Genomic DNA, 17,180 nt, shown 5'->3' with positions numbered 1-17,180 from the left:
GGGCTTCTCTGTCCTCATCTACATCCATAGACATTAATATGGAGGAAAGTATGTGCCCCCCACATCCACCTCCAGGGGCTTCTCTGTCCTCATCTACATCCATAGACATTAATATGGAGGAAAGTATGTGCCCCCCACATCCACCTCCAGGGTCTTCTCTGTCCTCATCTACATCCATAGACATTAATATGGAGAAAAGTATGTGCCCCCCACATCCTCCTCCGGGGGCTTCTCTGTCCTCATCTACATCCATAGACATTAATATGGAGAAAGTATATGCCCCCCACATCCACCACCGGGGGCTTCTCTGTCCTCATCTACATCCATAGACATTAATATAGAGAAAAGTATGTGCCCCCCACATCCACCTCCGGGGGCTTCTCTGTCCTCACCTACATCCATAGACATTAATATAGAGAAAAGTATGTGCCCCCCACATCCACTTCCAGGGGCTTCTCTGTCCTCATCTACATCCATAGACATTAATATAGAGAAAAGTATGTGCCCCCCACATCCACCTCCGGGGGCTTCTCTGTCCTCATCTACATCCATAGACATTAATATGGAGAAAGTATGTGCCCCCCACATCCACCTCCAGGGGCTTCTCTGTCCTCATCTACATCCATAGACATTAATATGGAGAAAGTATGTGCCCCCCACATCCACCTCCGGGGGCTTCTCTGTTCTCATCTACATCCATAGACATTAATATAGAGAAAAGTATGTGCCCCCCACATCCACCTCCGGGGGCTTCTCTGTCCTCACCTACATCCATAGACATTAATATAGAGAAAAGTATGTGCCCCCCACATCCACTTCCAGGGGCTTCTCTGTCCTCATCTACATCCATAGACATTAATATAGAGAAAAGTATGTGCCCCCCACATCCACCTCCGGGGGCTTCTCTGTCCTCATCTACATCCATAGACATTAATATGGAGAAAGTATGTGCCCCCCACATCCACCTCCAGGGGCTTCTCTGTCCTCATCTACATCCATAGACATTAATATGGAGAAAGTATGTGCCCCCCACATCCACCTCCAGGGGCTTCTCTGTCCTCATCTACATCCATAGACATTAATATGGAGAAAGTATGTGCCCCCCACATCCACCTCCAGGGGCTTCTCTGTCCTCATCTACATCCATAGACATTAATATGGAGAAAGTATGTGCCCCCCACATCCACCTCCAGGGGCTTCTCTGTCCTCATCTACATCCATAGACATTAATATGGAGAAAGTATGTGCCCCCCACATCCACCTCCGGGGGCTTCTCTGTCCTCATCTACATCCATAGACATTAATATGGAGAAAAGTATGTGCCCCCCACATCCACCTCCGGGGGCTTCTCTGTCCTCATCTACATCCATAGACATTAATATGGAGGAAAGTATGTGCCCCCCACATCCACCTCCAGGGGCTTCTCTGTCCTCATCTACATCCATAGACATTAATATGGAGAAAGTATGTGCCCCCCACATCCACCTCCGGGGGCTTCTCTGTCCTCATCTACATCCATAGACATTAATATGGAGAAAGTATGTGCCCCCCACATCCACCTCCGGGGGCTTCTCTGTCCTCATCTACATCCATAGACATTAATATAGAGAAAAGTATGTGCCCCCCACATCCACCTCCGGGGGCTTCTCTGTCCTCATCTACATCCATAGACATTAATATGGAGAAAAGTATGTGCCCCCCACATCCACCTCCAGGGGCTTCTCTGTCCTCATCTACATACATAGACATTAATATGGAGAAAGTATGTGCCCCCCACATCCACCTCCGGGGGCTTCTCTGTCCTCATCTACATCCATAGACATTAATATAGAGAAAAGTATGTGCCCCCCACATCCACCTCCGGGGGCTTCTCTGTCCTCATCTACATCCATAGACATTAATATGGAGGAAAGTATGTGCCCCCCACATCCACCTCCGGGGGCTTCTCTGTCCTCATCTACATCCATAGACATTAATATAGAGAAAAGTATGTGCCCCCCACATCCACCTCCAGGGGCTTCTCTGTCCTCATCTACATCCATAGACATTAATATGGAGAAAGTATGTGCCCCCCACATCCACCTCCGGGGGCTTCTCTGTCCTCATCTACATCCATAGACATTAATATGGAGAAAGTATGTGCCCCCCACATCCACCTCCAGGGGCTTCTCGGTCCTCATCTACATCCATAGACATTAATATAGAGAAAAGTATGTGCCCCCCACATCCACCTCCAGGGGCTTCTCTGTCCTCATCTACATCCATAGACATTAATGTGGAGAAAGTATGTGCCCCCCACATTCACCTCCGGGGGCTTCTCTGTCCTCATCTACATCCATAGACATTAATATGGAGGAAAGTATGTGCCCCCCACATCCACCTCCGGGAGCTTCTCTGTCCTCATCTACATCCATAGACATTAATATAGAGAAAAGTATGTGCCCCCCACATCCACCACCGGGGGCTTCTCTGTCCTCATCTACATCCATAGACATTAATATGGAAGAAAGTATGTGCCCCCCACATCCACCTCCGGGGGCTTCTCTGTCCTCATCTACATCCATAGACATTAATATGGAGGAAAGTATGTGCCCCCCACATCCACCTCCAGGGGCTTCTCTGTCCTCATCTACATCCATAGACATTAATATGGAGGAAAGTATGTGCCCCCCACATCCACCTCCGGGGGCTTCTCTGTCCTCATCTACATCCATAGACATTAATATGGAGGAAAGTGTGTGCCCCCCACATCCACCTCCAGGGGCTTCTCTGTCCTCATCTACATCCATAGACATTAATATGGAGGAAAGTATGTGCCCCCCACATCCACCTCCAGGGGCTTCTCTGTCCTCATCTACATCCATAGACATTAATATGGAGGAAAGTATGTGCCCCCCACATCCACCTCCGGGAGCTTCTCTGTCCTCATCTACATCCATAGACATTAATATAGAGAAAAGTATGTGCCCCCCACATCCACCACCGGGGGCTTCTCTGTCCTCATCTACATCCATAGACATTAATATGGAAGAAAGTATGTGCCCCCCACATCCACCTCCGGGGGCTTCTCTGTCCTCATCTACATCCATAGACATTAATATGGAGGAAAGTATGTGCCCCCCACATCCACCTCCAGGGGCTTCTCTGTCCTCATCTACATCCATAGACATTAATATGGAGGAAAGTATGTGCCCCCCACATCCACCTCCGGGGGCTTCTCTGTCCTCATCTACATCCATAGACATTAATATGGAGGAAAGTGTGTGCCCCCCACATCCACCTCCAGGGGCTTCTCTGTCCTCATCTACATCCATAGACATTAATATGGAGGAAAGTATGTGCCCCCCACATCCACCTCCAGGGGCTTCTCTGTCCTCATCTACATCCATAGACATTAATATGGAGGAAAGTATGTGCCCCCCACATCCACCTCCGGGGGCTTCTCTGTCCTCATCTACATCCATAGACATTAATATGGAGGAAAGTATGTGCCCCCCACATCCACCTCCGGGGGCTTCTCTGTCCTCATCTACATCCATAGACATTAATATGGAGAAAGTATGTGCCCCCCACATCCACCTCCGGGGGCTTCTCTGTCCTCATCTACATCCATAGACATTAATATGGAGAAAGTATGTGCCCCCCACATCCACCTCCGGGGGCTTCTCTGTCCTCATCTACATCCATAGACATTAATATGGAGAAAAGTATGTGCCCCCCACATCCACCTCCAGGGGCTTCTCTGTCCTCATCTACATCCATAGACATTAATATGGAGGAAAGTATGTGCCCCCCACATCCACCTCCAGGGGCTTCTCTGTCCTCATCTACATCCATAGACATTAATACGGAGGAAAGTATGTGCCCCCCACATCCACCTCCGGGGGCTTCTCTGTCCTCATCTACATCCATAGACATTAATATGGAGAAAGTATGTGCCCCCCACATCCACCTCCGGGGGCTTCTCTGTCCTCATCTACATCCATAGACATTAATATGGAGAAAGTATGTGCCCCCCACATCCACCTCCGGGGGCTTCTCTGTCCTCATCTACATCCATAGACATTAATATGGAGAAAGTATGTGCCCCCCACATCCACCTCCGGGGGCTTCTCTGTCCATCTACATCCATAGACATTAATATGGAGAAAGTATGTGCCCCCCACATCCACCTCCAGGGGCTTCTCTGTCCTCATCTACATCCATAGACATTAATATGGAGAAAGTATGTGCCCCCCACATCCACCTCCAGGGGCTTCTCTGTCTTCATCTACATCCATAGACATTAATATGGAGGAAAGTATGTGCCCCCCACATCCACCTCCGGGGGCTTCTCTGTCCTCATCTACATCCATAGACATTAATATGGAGGAAAGTATGTGCCCCCCACATCCACCTCCAGGGGCTTCTCTGTCCTCATCTACATCCATAGACATTAATATGGAGGAAAGTATGTGCCCCCCACATCCACCTCCAGGGGCTTCTCTGTCCTCATCTACATCCATAGACATTAATATGTAGAAAAGTATGTGCCCCCCACATCCACCTCCAGGGGCTTCTCTGTCCTCATCTACATCCATAGACATTAATATGGAGGAAATTATGTGCCCCCCACATCCACCTCCGGGGGCTTCTCTGTCCTCATCTACATCCATAGACATTAATATGGAGGAAAGTATGTGCCCCCCACATCCACCTCCAGGGGCTTCTCTGTCCTCATCTACATCCATAGACATTAATATGGAGGAAAGTATGTGCCCCCCACATCCACCTCCAGGGGCTTCTCTGTCCTCATCTACATCCATAGACATTAATATGGAGGAAAGTATGTGCCCCCCCACATCCACCTCCGGGGGCTTCTCTATCCTCATCTACATCCATAGACATTAATATGGAGGAAAGTATGTGCCCCCCCACATCCACCTCCGGGGGCTTCTCTATCCTCATCTACATCCATAGACATTAATATGGAGGAAAGTATGTGCCCCCCCACATCCACCTCCAGGGGCTTCTCTATCCTCATCTACATCCATAGACATTAATATGGAGAAAAGTATGTGCCCCCCACATCCACCTCCAGGGGCTTCTCTGTCCTCATCTACATCCATAGACATTAATATGGAGGAAAGTATGTGCCCCCCACATCCACCTCCAGGGGCTTCTCTGTCCTCCATCTACATCCATAGACATTAATATGGAGGAAAGTATGTGCCCCCCACATCCACCTCCAGGGGCTTCTCTGTCCTCATCTACATCCATAGACATTAATACGGAGGAAAGTATGTGCCCCCCACATCCACCTCCAGGGGCTTCTCTGTCTTCATCTACATCCATAGACATTAATATGGAGAAAGTATGTGCCCCCCACATCCACCTCCGGGGGCTTCTCTGTCCTCATCTACATCCATAGACATTAATATGGAGAAAAGTATGTGCCCCCCACATCCACCTCCAGGGGCTTCTCTGTCCTCCATCTACATCCATAGACATTAATATGGAGGAAAGTATGTGCCCCCCACATCCACCTCCAGGGGCTTCTCTGTCCTCATCTACATCCATAGACATTAATACGGAGGAAAGTATGTGCCCCCCACATCCACCTCCGGGGGCTTCTCTGTCCTCATCTACATCCATAGACATTAATACGGAGGAAAGTATGTGCCCCCCACATCCACCTCCAGGGGCTTCTCTGTCTTCATCTACATCCATAGACATTAATATGGAGAAAGTATGTGCCCCCCACATCCACCTCCGGGGGCTTCTCTGTCCTCATCTACATCCATAGACATTAATATGGAGAAAGTATGTGCCCCCCACATCCACCTCCAGGGGCTCCTCTGTCCTGATCTACATCCATAGACATTAATATGGAGAAAGTATGTGCCCCCCACATCCACCTCCAGGGGCTTCTCTGTCCTCATCTACATCCATAGACATTAATATGGAGAAAGTATGTGCCCCCCACATCCACCTCCAGGGGCTTCTCTGTCCTGATCTACATCCATAGACATTAATATGGAGAAAGTATGTGCCCCCCACATCCACCTCCAGGGGCTTCTCTGTCCTGATCTACATCCATAGACATTAATATGGAGAAAGTATGTGCCCCCCACATCCACCTCCGGGGGCTTCTCTGTCCTCATCTACATCCATAGACATTAATATGGAGGAAAGTATGTGCCCCCCACATCCACCTCCGGGGGCTTCTCTGTCCTCATCTACATCCATAGACATTAATATGGAGAAAAGTATGTGCCCCCCACATCCACCTCCGGGGGCTTCTCTGTCCTCATCTACATCCATAGACATTAATATGGAGAAAAGTATGTGCCCCCCACATCCACCTCCGGGGGCTTCTCTGTCCTCATCTACATCCATAGACATTAATATGGAGAAAAGTATGTGCCCCCCACATCCACCTCCGGGGGCTTCTCTGTCCTCATCTACATCCATAGACATTAATATGGAGGAAAGTATGTGCCCCCCACATCCACCTCCGGGGGCTTCTCTGTCCTCATCTACATCCATAGACATTAATATGGAGAAAAGTATGTGCCCCCCACATCCACCTCCGGGGGCTTCTCTGTCCTCATCTACATCCATAGACATTAATATGGAGAAAAGTATGTGCCCCCCACATCCACCTCCGGGGGCTTCTCTGTCCTCATCTACATCCATAGACATTAATATGGAGGAAAGTATGTGCCCCCCACATCCACCTCCGGGGGCTTCTCTGTCCTCATCTACATCCATAGACATTAATATGGAGAAAAGTATGTGCCCCCCACATCCACCTCCGGGGGCTTCTCTGTCCTCATCTACATCCATAGACATTAATATGGAGAAAAGTATGTGCCCCCCACATCCACCTCCGGGGGCTTCTCTGTCCTCATCTACATCCATAGACATTAATATGGAGAAAAGTATGTGCCCCCCACATCCACCTCCGGGGGCTTCTCTGTCCTCATCTACATCCGCTGCAGAGATATCGGCTCCTTCTCTTCTGGGTTTTCTACAAGATTTGGAGGCATCTTTGGGAATTTTTGTCTCTACATCCTGAAGAGCATTTGTGAGTTCAGACCGTGATGTTGGGGGGTCCGGGCTCACAATCTCCATTATAGGATGGGGTTGGGGTCCGGGTTCTGTGCGGCCGTTCCTGTTCTCCCTCCACGTCTGTATGGAGCTTGTGGACAGGGCGCAGTCATGGGGGACAGATAAGGGTCGTCCCCAAACTGTTCCCACAAAGCTGAAGCTACAATTGTCTACAATATCTTGTGCTGAAGATTAAGATTTCCCATCACTGGACCTGAGGGTCCGGGGCCGCCCCCTGATAACAGCCCATAGCATTGTCCTCCTCCACCATCTGTACAGGGGGCACAATGCAGTCAGGGGGTAACGTCCTCCTGGAATCACCAAACCCAGACTCCTCCATCAGATGCAGATAGAGAAGTGCGATCCGTCACTGCACAGACCACATCTCCTCCAGAGTCGAGTGGTGGCGGCTTTACACCACTCCATCCGACGCTGGGCATTGTGCTTGGTGATGTACGGTTGCAGCAGCTGCTCGGCCATGAAGCTACGGGCGGGGGCGCAGTGTTCATACCAGAGGGGGTCTGGACTCTGTAGTTATGGGGTCATCAGAGTGGTGGTGACTTTTCTGCCCACTGTTCTGTAACGTTATGGGGTCTCCACTTCGTGGCTGAGTTGCTGCGGTTCCTTCCACTTCTCAGTAATATTACTCACAGGTGATGAGGGAAGATCCAGGAGGAGAAATGTCATGGACGGACTTGTTACTCCGGTGGCTCCTATTACAGGACTGCGGTGGCATCAGTGAGCTCTGCACCACCGGCTGCTCTGTCACATGGTAGTAAAGGCAGACGGCATAGTGGGGGGCCGGGGGGTACACACCAGGTGGGAGCGGAGGATATACATAGGAGGGAGGTGATACCACACCGAGGGGGCTAGGGGGCCGGATGTTATACATGGGGGGGGGGGAGGCGAGATGTCAGAGGTTATACACCGAGAGGGTAAGGGGGCCGCATGCTATACATGGGGGTGGAGGGCGAGAGGCCAGAGGTTATACACTGAGGGGGTAGGGGGGCCGCATGTTATACATGGGGGTGGAGGGCGAGAGGCCAGAGGTTATACACCGAGGGAGCTAGGGGGCCGGATGTTATACATGGGGGGGGGGCGAGATGTCAGAGGTTATACACCGAAAGGATAAGGGGGCCGCATGTTATACATGGGGGTGGAGGGCGAGAGGCCAGAGGTTATACACCGAGGGGGTAGGGGGGCCGCATGTTATTCAATGGGGGTGGGGGCGGCGAGATGTCAGAGGTTATACACCGAGGGGGTAGGGGGCGTATGTTATACATGGGGGGGGGGGGTCGAGAGGCCGGAGGTTATACACCGAGGGGGTAGGGGGCGGATGTTATACATGGGTGGGGTCGAGAGGCCGGAGGTTATACACCGAGGGGGTAGGGGGCGGATGTTATACATGGGTGGGGTCGAGAGGCCGGAGGTTATACACCTGGGGGGCGGAGGTTGGAGGGGGGCAATGGGACTGAAGAAGGAGCCGGCTGAGATGCTGGAGGACATCTCACAGTCCCCGGCACACATCACACACATCTTACTTGGCAGTGTCAGGTTGTCGCACGTCCCGCTGGTGACGTCACACGTGTGCAGCAGGCCGGAGCCGGGATCTCCAACGAGGACTCTGAAAGGAGAGAATCTGTGTGATGAGTCTCCTGATAAACTCCTACAAGTGCGAGAAACAACCCGAGAAATAAAGGAGCAGAGCGCTCTGTCCTCAGTACACGGCTCCCCCACAAATAACAGGATCAACCAAGGGTACAGCACTCCGGGGGGCGCAGGAGAGCAGGAGGAGAGAGCAGGGAGAGCAGGAGGAAAGTGCAGGGAGAGCGCAGGAGAGCAGGAGGAGAGAGCAGGGAGAGCAGGAGGAAAGTGCAGGGAGAGCGCAGGAGAGCAGGAGGAGAGAGCAGGGAGAGCAGGAGGAAAGTGCAGGGAGAGCGCAGGAGAGCAGGAGGAGAGAGCAGGGAGAGCAGGAGGACAGCAGTAGGAGAGAGCAGGGAGAGCGCAGGAGAGCAGGAGGAGAGAGCAGGGAGAGCAGGAGGAGAGAGCAGGGAGAGCAGGAGGAGAGTGCAGAAGAGCAGGAGGAGAGTGCAGAGAGAGCGCAGGAGGAAAGAGCAGGGAGAGCGCAGGAGAGCAGGAGGAGAGAGCAGGGAGAGCAGGAGGAGAGTGCAGAAGAGCAGGAGGAGAGTGCAGAGAGAGCGCAGGAGAGCAGGAGGAGAGAGCAGGGAGAGCAGGAGGAGAGTGCAGAAGAGCAGGAGGAGAGTGCAGAGAGAGCGCAGGAGGAAAGAGCAGGGAGAGCGCAGGAGAGCAGGAGGAGAGAGCAGGGAGAGCAGGAGGAGAGTGCAGAAGAGCAGGAGGAGAGTGCAGAGAGAGCGCAGGAGAGCAGGAGGAGAGAGCAGGGAGAGCAGGAGGAGAGTGCAGAAGAGCAGGAGGAGAGTGCAGAGAGAGCGCAGGAGAGCAGGAGGAGAGTGCAGAGAGAGCGCAGGAGAGCAGGAGGAGAGAGCAGGGAGAGCAGGAGGAGAGAGCAGGGAGAGCAGGAGGAGAGTGCAGAGAGAGCGCAGGAGGAAAGAGCAGGGAGAGCGCAGGAGAGCAGGAGGAGAGAGCAGGGAGAGCAGGAGGAGAGTGCAGAAGAGCAGGAGGAGAGTGCAGAGAGAGCGCAGGAGAGCAGGAGGAGAGAGCAGGGAGAGCAGGAGGAGAGTGCAGAAGAGCAGGAGGAGAGTGCAGAAGAGCAGGAGGAGAGTGCAGAGAGAGCGCAGGAGAGCAGGAGGAGAGAGCAGGGAGAGCAGGAGGAGAGTGCAGAAGAGCAGGAGGAGAGTGCAGAGAGCGCAGGAGAGCAGGAGGAGAGAGCAGGGAGAGCAGGAGGAGAGCAGGAGGAGAGTGCAGAAGAGCAGGAGGAGAGTGCAGGGAGAGCGCAGGAGAGCAGGAGGAGAGAGCAGGGAGAGCACAGGAGAGCAGGAGGAGAGAGCAGAAGAGCAGGAGGAGAGTGCAGGGAGAGCGCAGGAGAGCAGGAGGAGAGAGCAGGGAGAGCGCAGGAGAGCAGGAGGAGAGAGCAGGGAGAGCGCAGGAGAGCAGGAGGAGAGAGCAGGGAGAGCGCAGGAGAGCAGGAGGAGAGTGGTGGGAGGCCACAGGAGAGCAGGAGGAGAGTTGTGGGAGGCCACAGGAGAGCAGGAGGAGAGTTGTGGGAGGCCACAGGAGAGCAGGAGGAGAGTGGTGGGAGGCCACAGGAGAGCAGGAGGAGAGTGGTGGGAGGCCACAGGAGAGCAGGAGGAGAGTGGTGGGAGGCCACAGGAGAGCAGGAGGAGAGTGGTGGGAGGCCACAGGAGAGCAGGAGGAGAGTGGTGGGAGGCCACAGGAGAGCAGGAGGAGAGTGGTGGGAGAGCGCAGGAGAGCAGGAGGAGAGAGCAGGGAGAGCAGGAGGAGAGCAGGAGGAGAGTGCAGAAGAGCAGGAGGAGAGTGCAGAAGAGCGCAGGAGAGCAGGAGGAGAGAGCAGGCAGAGCGCAGGAGAGCAGGAGGAGAGTGCAGGGAGGCTGCAGGAGAGCAGGAGGAGAGTGGTGGGAGGCCGCAGGAGAGCAGGAGGAGAGAGCAGGGAGAGCAGGAGGAGAGTGCAGAAGAGCAGGAGGAGAGTGCAGGGAGAGCGCAGGAGAGCAGGAGGAGAGAGCAGGGAGAGCGCAGGAGAGCAGGAGGAGAGTGGTGGGAGGCCGCAGGAGAGCAGGAGGAGAGTGGTGGGAGGCCACAGGAGAGCAGGAGGAGAGTGGTGGGAGAGCGCAGGAGAGCAGGAGGAGAGAGCAGGAGGAGAGTGCAGAAGAGCAGGAGGAGAGTGCAGGGAGAGCGCAGGAGAGCAGGAGGAGAGAGCAGGGAGAGCGCAGGAGAGCAGGAGGAGAGTGCAGGGAGAGTGCAGGAGAGCAGGAGGAGAGAGCAGGGAGAGCAGGAGGAGAGTAGGAGGAGAGTGCAGAAGAGCAGGAGAGTGCAGGGAGAGCGCAGGAGAGCAGGAGGAGAGAGCAGGGAGAGCGCAGGAGAGCAGGAGGAGAGTGGTGGGAGGCCGCAGGAGAGCAGGAGGAGAGTGGTGGGAGGCCACAGGAGAGCAGGAGGAGAGTGGTGGGAGAGCGCAGGAGAGCAGGAGGAGAGAGCAGGGAGAGCAGGAGGAGAGCGCAGAAGAGCAGGAGGAGAGTGCAGGGAGAGCGCAGGAGAGCAGGAGGAGAGTGCAGGGAGAGCGCAGGAGAGCAGGAGGAGAGAGCAGGGAGAGCGCAGGAGAGCAGGAGGAGAGTGCAGGGAGAGCGCAGGGAGAGCAGGAGGAGAGCAGGAGGAGAGTGCAGGGAGAGCGCAGGAGAGCAGGAGGAGAGAGCAGGGAGAGCAGGAGGAGAGTAGGAGGAGAGTGCAGAAGAGCAGGAGGAGAGTGCAGGGAGAGCGCAGGAGAGCAGGAGGAGAGAGCAGGGAGAGCGCAGGAGAGCAGGAGGAGAGTGGTGGGAGGCCGCAGGAGAGCAGGAGGAGAGTGGTGGGAGGCCACAGGAGAGCAGGAGGAGAGTGGTGGGAGAGCGCAGGAGAGCAGGAGGAGAGAGCAGGGAGAGCAGGAGGAGAGTGCAGAAGAGCAGGAGGAGAGTGCAGAAGAGCGCAGGAGAGCAGGAGGAGAGAGCAGGCAGAGCGCAGGAGAGCAGGAGGAGAGTGCAGGGAGGCTGCAGGAGAGCAGGAGGAGAGTGGTGGGAGGCCACAGGAGAGCAGGAGGAGAGTGGTGGGAGAGCGCACGAGAGCAGGAGGAGAGTGCAGGGAGAGCGCAGGAGAGCAGGAGGAGAGTGCAGGGAGAGTGCAGGAGAGCAGGAGGAGAGTGCAGGGAGAGCGCAGGAGAGCAGGAGGAGAGTGGTGGGAGAGCGCAGGAGAGCAGGAGGAGAGTGCAGGGAAGCTGCAGGAGAGCAGGAGGAGAGTGGTGGGAGGCCACAGGAGAGCAGGAGAAGAGTGGTGGGAGAGCGCAGGAGAGCAGGAGGAGAGTGGTGGGAGAGCGCAGGAGAGCAGGAGGAGAGAGCAGGGAGAGCGCAGGAGAGCAGGAGAGCAGGAGGAGAGTGCAGGGAGAGCGCAGGAGAGCAGGAGGAGAGTGCAGGGAGAGCGCAGGAGAGCAGGAGGAGAGTGGTGGGAGACCACAGAAGAGCAGGAGGAGAGTGGTGGGAGAGCGCAGGAGAGCAGGAGGAGAGTGGTGGGAGGCTGCAGGAGAGCAGGAGGAGAGTGCAGGGAGAGCGCAGGAGAGCAGGAGGAGAGTGCAGGGAGAGCGCAGGAGAGCAGTAGGAGAGTGGTGGGAGGCCACAGAAGAGCAGGAGGAGAGCGGTGGGAGGGTGCAGGAGAGCAGGAGGAGAGTGCAGGGAGAGCGCAGGAGAGGAAGAGGAGAGTGCAGGGAGAGCGCAGGAGAGGAGGAGGAGAGAGCAGGGAGAGCGCAGGAGAGGAGGAGGAGAGTGGTGGGAGGCCACACGAGAGCAGGAGGAGAGAGCAGGGAGAGCGCAGGAGAGTAGGAGGAGAGTGCAGGGAGGCTGCAGGAGAGCAGGAGGAGAGAGCAGGGAGAGTGCAGGAGAGGAGGAGGAGAGTGCAGGGAGAGCGCAGGAGAGCAGGAGGAGAGTGGTGGGAGGGTGCAGGAGAGCAGGAGGAGAGTGCAGGGAGAGCGCAGGAGAGGAGGAGGAGAGTGCAGGGAGAGACCAGGAGAGGAGGAGGAGAGAGCAGGGAGAGCGCAGGAGAGCAGGAGGAGAGAGCAGGGAGAGTGCAGGACAGGAGGAGGAGAGAGCAGGGAGAGTGCAGGAGAGCAGGAGGAGAGTGCAGGGAGAGCGCAGGAGAGCAGGAGGAGAGAGCAGGGAGAGAGCAGGAGAGAGTGCAGGGAGAGCGCAGGAGAGCAGGAGGAGAGAGCCGGGAGAGCGCAGGAGAGCAGGAAGAGAGAGCCGGGAGAGTGCAGGAGAGCAGGAAGAGAGTGGTGGGAGGCCACAGGAGAGCAGGAGGAGAGTGGTGGGAAGCCACAGGAGAGCAGGAGGAGAGTGCAGGGAGAGCGCAGGAGAGCAGGAGGAGAGTGCAGGGAGGGTGCAGGAGAGCAGGAGGAGAGTGCAGGGAGAGCGCAGGAGAGGAGGAGGAGAGTGCAGGGAGAGCGCAGGAGAGGAGAAGGAGAGAGCAGGGAGAGAGCAGGAAGAGAGAGCCGGGAGGCCACAGGAGAGCAGGAGGAGAGTGGTGGGAGGCCACAGGAGAGCAGGAGGAGAGTGCAGGGAGAGCGCAGGAGAGCAGGAGGAGAGTGCAGGGAGAGCGCAGGAGAGCAGGAGGAGAGTGCAGGGAGAGCGCAGGAGGAGAGTGCAGGGAGAGCTCGAGAGAGCAGGGAGAGCGCAGGAGAGCAGGAGGAGAGAGCAGGGAGAGCGCAGGAGAGCAGGAGGAGAGAGCAGGGAGGCCGCAGGAGAGCAGGAGGAAAGAGCAGGGAGAGCGCAGGAGAGCAGGAGGAGAGAGCAGGGAGAGCGCAGGAGAGCAGGAGGAGAGAGCAGGGAGGCCGCAGGAGAGCAGGAGGAGAGAGCAGGGAGGCCGCAGGAGAGCAGGAGGAAAGAGCAGGGAGAGCGCAGGAGAGCAGGAGGAGAGAGCAGGGAGAGCACAGGAGAGCAGGAGGAGAGAGCAGGGAGAGCACAGGAGAGCAGGAGGAGAGAGCAGGGAGAGCGCAGGAGTGCAGGAGGAGAGAGCAGTAGAGCAGGAGGAGAGTGCAGTGAGAGCGCAGGAGAGCAGGAGGAGAGAGCAGGAGAGAAGGAGGAGAGTGCAGGGAGAGTGCAGGAGAGCAGGAGGAGAGAGCACGGAGAGCGCAGGAGAGCAGGAGGAGAGAGCAGGGAGAGCGCAGGAGAGAAGGAGGAGAGAGCAGGGAGAGCGCAGGAGAGCAGGAGGAGAGAGCAGGGAGAGCGCAGGAGAGCAGGAGGAGAGTGCAGGGAGAGCGCAGGAGGAGAGAGAAGGGAGAGAGCAGGAGGAGAGTGCAGGGAGAGCGCAGGAGAGCAGGAGGAGACAGCAGGGAGAGCGCAGGAGAGCAGGAGGAGACAGCAGGGAGAGCGCAGGAGAGCAGGAGGAGACAGCAGGGAGAGCGCAGGAGAGCAGGAGGAGACAGCAGGGAGAGCGCAGGAGAGCAGGAGGAGACAGCAGGGAGAGCGCAGGAGAGCAGGAGGAGACAGCAGGGAGAGCGCAGGAGAGCAGGAGGAGAGTGCAGGGAGAGCACAGGAGAGCAGGAGGAGAGTGCAGGGAGAGAGCAGGAGGAGAGAGCAGGGAGGCCGCAGGAGAGCAGGAGGAAAGAGCAGGGAGAGCACAGGAGAGCAGGAAGAGAGAGCGCAGGAGAGCAGGAGGAGAGTGCAGGGAGAGAGCAGGAGAGCAGGAGGAGAGTGCAGGGAGAGAGCAGGAGAGCAGGAGGAGAGTGCATGGAGAGCGCAGGAGAGCAGGAGGAGAGAGCAGGGAGAGTGCAGGAGAGCAGGAGGAGAGAGCAGGGAGAGTGCAGGAGAGCAGGAGGAGAGAGCAGGGAGGCCGCAGGAGAGTGCAGGGAGAGCGCAGGAGAGCAGGAGGAGAGAGCAGGGAGAGCGCAGGAGAGCAGGAGGAGAGAGCAGGGACAGCGCAGGAGAGCAGGAGGAGAGAGCAGGGAGAGCGCAGGAGAGCAGGAGGAGAGTTCAGGGAGAGCGCAGGAGAGCAGGAGGAGAGAGCAGGGAGAGCGCAGGAGAGCAGGAGGAGAGTGCAGGAAGAGCGCAGGAGAGCAGGAGGAGAGTGCAGGGAGAGTGCAGGAGAGCAGGAAGAGAGTGCAGGAGAGCAGGAGGAGAGTGCAGGGAGAGCGCAGGAGACTGGTGGGAGGCCGCAGGAGAGCAGGAGGAGAGTGCAGGAGAGCAGGAGAGTGGTGGGAGGGCACAGGAGAGCGGGAGGAGAGTGCAGGGAGAGCGCAGGAGAGCAGGAGAGTGGTGGGAGGGTGCAGGAGAGCAGGAGGAGAGTGGTGGGAGGGTGCAGGAGAGCAGGAGGAGAGTGGTGGGAGGGTGCAGGAGAGCAGGAGGAGAGTGGTGGGAGGGTGCAGGAGAGCAGGAGGAGAGTGGTGGGAGGGTGCAGGAGAGCAGGAGGAGAGTGGTGGGAGGGTGCAGGAGAGCAGGAGGAGAGTGGTGGGAGGGTGCAGGAGTGCAGGAGGAGAGTGGTGGGAGGCCGCAGGAGTGCAGGAGGAGAGTGGTGGGAGGCCACAGGAGTGCAGGAGGAGAGTGGTGGGAGGCCACAGGAGTGCAGGAGGAGAGTGGTGGGAGGCCGCAGGAGAGCAGGAGGAGAATGATGGGAGGCCGCAGGAGAGCAGCAGGAGAGTGGTGGGAGGGCGCAGGATCGCCGGTGGCGAGTGGTGGGAGGGCGCAGGAGAGCAGGAGGAGAGAGCAGGGAGGCCGCAGGAGAGCAGGAGGAAAGTGCAGGAAGAGCCAGGAGAGCAGGAGGAGAGTGCAGGGAGAGCGCAGGAGAGCAGGAGGAGAGAGCAGGGACAGCGCAGGAGAGCAGGAGGAGAGTTCAGGGAGAGCGCAGGAGAGCAGGAGGAGAGTTCAGGGAGAGCGCAGGAGAGCAGGAGGAGAGAGCAGGGAGAGCGCAGGAGAGCAGGAGGAGAGAGCAGGGAGAGCGCAGGAGAGCAGGAGGAGAGTGCAGGAAGAGCGCAGGAGAGCAGGAGGAGAGTGCAGGGAGAGTGCAGGAGAGCAGGAGGAGAGTGCAGGAGAGCAGGAGGAGAGTGCAGGGAGAGCGCAGGAGACTGGTGGGAGGCCGCAGGAGAGCAGGAGGAGAGTGCAGGAGAGCAGGAGAGTGGTGGGAGGGCACAGGAGAGTATGAGGAGAGTGCAGGGAGAGCGCAGGAGAGCAGGAGAGTGGTGGGAGGGTGCAGGAGATCAGGAGGAGAGTGGTGGGAGGGTGCAGGAGAGCAGGAGGAGAGTGGTGGGAGGGTGCAGGAGAGCAGGAGGAGAGTGGTGGGAGGGTGCAGGAGAGCAGGAGGAGAGTGGTGGGAGGGTGCAGGAGAGCAGGAGGAGAGTGGTGGGAGGCCGAAGGAGTGCAGGAGGAGAGTGGTGGGAGGCCACAGGAGTGCAGGAGGAGAGTGGTGGGAGGCCGCAGGAGAGCAGGAGGAGAATGATGGGAGGCCGCAGGAGAGCAGCAGGAGAGTGGTGGGAGGGCGCAGGAGCGCCGGTGGCGAGTGGTGGGAGGGCGCAGGAGAGCAGGAGGAGAGTGGTGGGTGGGCGCAGGAGAGTGGTGGGAGGGTGCAGGAGAGCAGGAGGAGAGTGCAAGGAGGCCACAGGAGAGCAGGAGGAGAGTAGCAGGAGGCCGCAGGAGAGTAGGAGAGTGCAGGGAGGCTTCAGGAGGGTACAGGGAGGCTGCAGGAGAGCAGGAGGAGAGTGCAGGGAGGTTGCAGGAGAGCAGGCGGAGAGTGCAGGGAGGTTGCAGGAGAGCAGGAGGAGGGTAGCAGGAGGCTGCAGGAGAGGAGGAGAGTGCAGGGAGGCTGAGAGTGGTGGGAGGGTGCAGGAGAGCAGGTGGGAGGTCGCAAGAGAGCAAGTGGAGGGTGGTGGATGGGTGCAGAAGAGCAGGTGGAGAGTGGTGGGAGGGTGCTGGAGAGTGGTGGGAGGGCGCAAGAGAGCAGGAGGAGAGTGCAGGTAGACCATAGGAGAGCTGGAGGAGAGTAGCGGGAGGCCGGAGGACAGTAGGAAAGTGCAGGGAGGCTTCAGGAGAGTACAGGGAGGCTGCAGGAAAGCAGGAGGAGAGTGGTGGGAGTGCGCAAAAGAGCAGGCGGAGAGTGCAGGGAGGCCGCAGGAGAGCAGAGGGAGAGTGGTGGGAGGGCACAGGAGAGCAGGTGAAGAGTGCAGGGAGGCCACAGGAGAGCAGGAAGAGAGAGCAGGAGGCCGCAGGAGGAGAGTGGTGGGAGGCCGCAGGAGAGCATGAAGAGAGTGATAAGAGGACGCAGGAGAGCAGGTGGAGAGTGCAGGGAGGCTGCAGGAGAAGAGTGATGGGAGAACGCAAGAGAGCAGGAAGAGAGTGCAGGGAGGCTGCAGGAGAGCAGGAGGAGAGTGCAGGGAGGCTGCAGGAGAGCAGGTGGAGAGTGGTGGGAGAGCGCATGAGAGCAGGTGGAGAGTG

At 57.3% G+C, this 17,180-nt stretch overlaps 1 protein-coding gene across 2 annotated transcripts in view; it reads right to left on the bottom strand.

Moving 5' to 3' along the window:
• ITGAL (integrin subunit alpha L) overlaps positions 1 to 17,180 on the bottom strand; it is a 246,993-nt gene that overhangs the window by 219,553 nt on the left and 10,260 nt on the right. For both annotated transcript variants that reach the window (XM_073649043.1, XM_073649044.1), the window contains exon 3: positions 8,634 to 8,716. In XM_073649043.1, coding sequence (XP_073505144.1) covers positions 8,634 to 8,716 — 83 coding nt within the window. The remainder of the gene's footprint in view (positions 1 to 8,633; positions 8,717 to 17,180) is intronic.

This window comes from Phyllobates terribilis, unplaced genomic scaffold, assembly GCF_046119375.1.
Source record: "Phyllobates terribilis strain yellow unplaced genomic scaffold, ASM4611937v1 Scaffold_9__5_contigs__length_417890890, whole genome shotgun sequence".
Lineage (NCBI taxonomy): Eukaryota > Metazoa > Chordata > Amphibia > Anura > Dendrobatidae > Phyllobates > Phyllobates terribilis.
The sequence above is the reverse complement of the archived record's forward strand: the minus strand, read 5'-3'. Positions and strand labels throughout refer to the sequence as shown.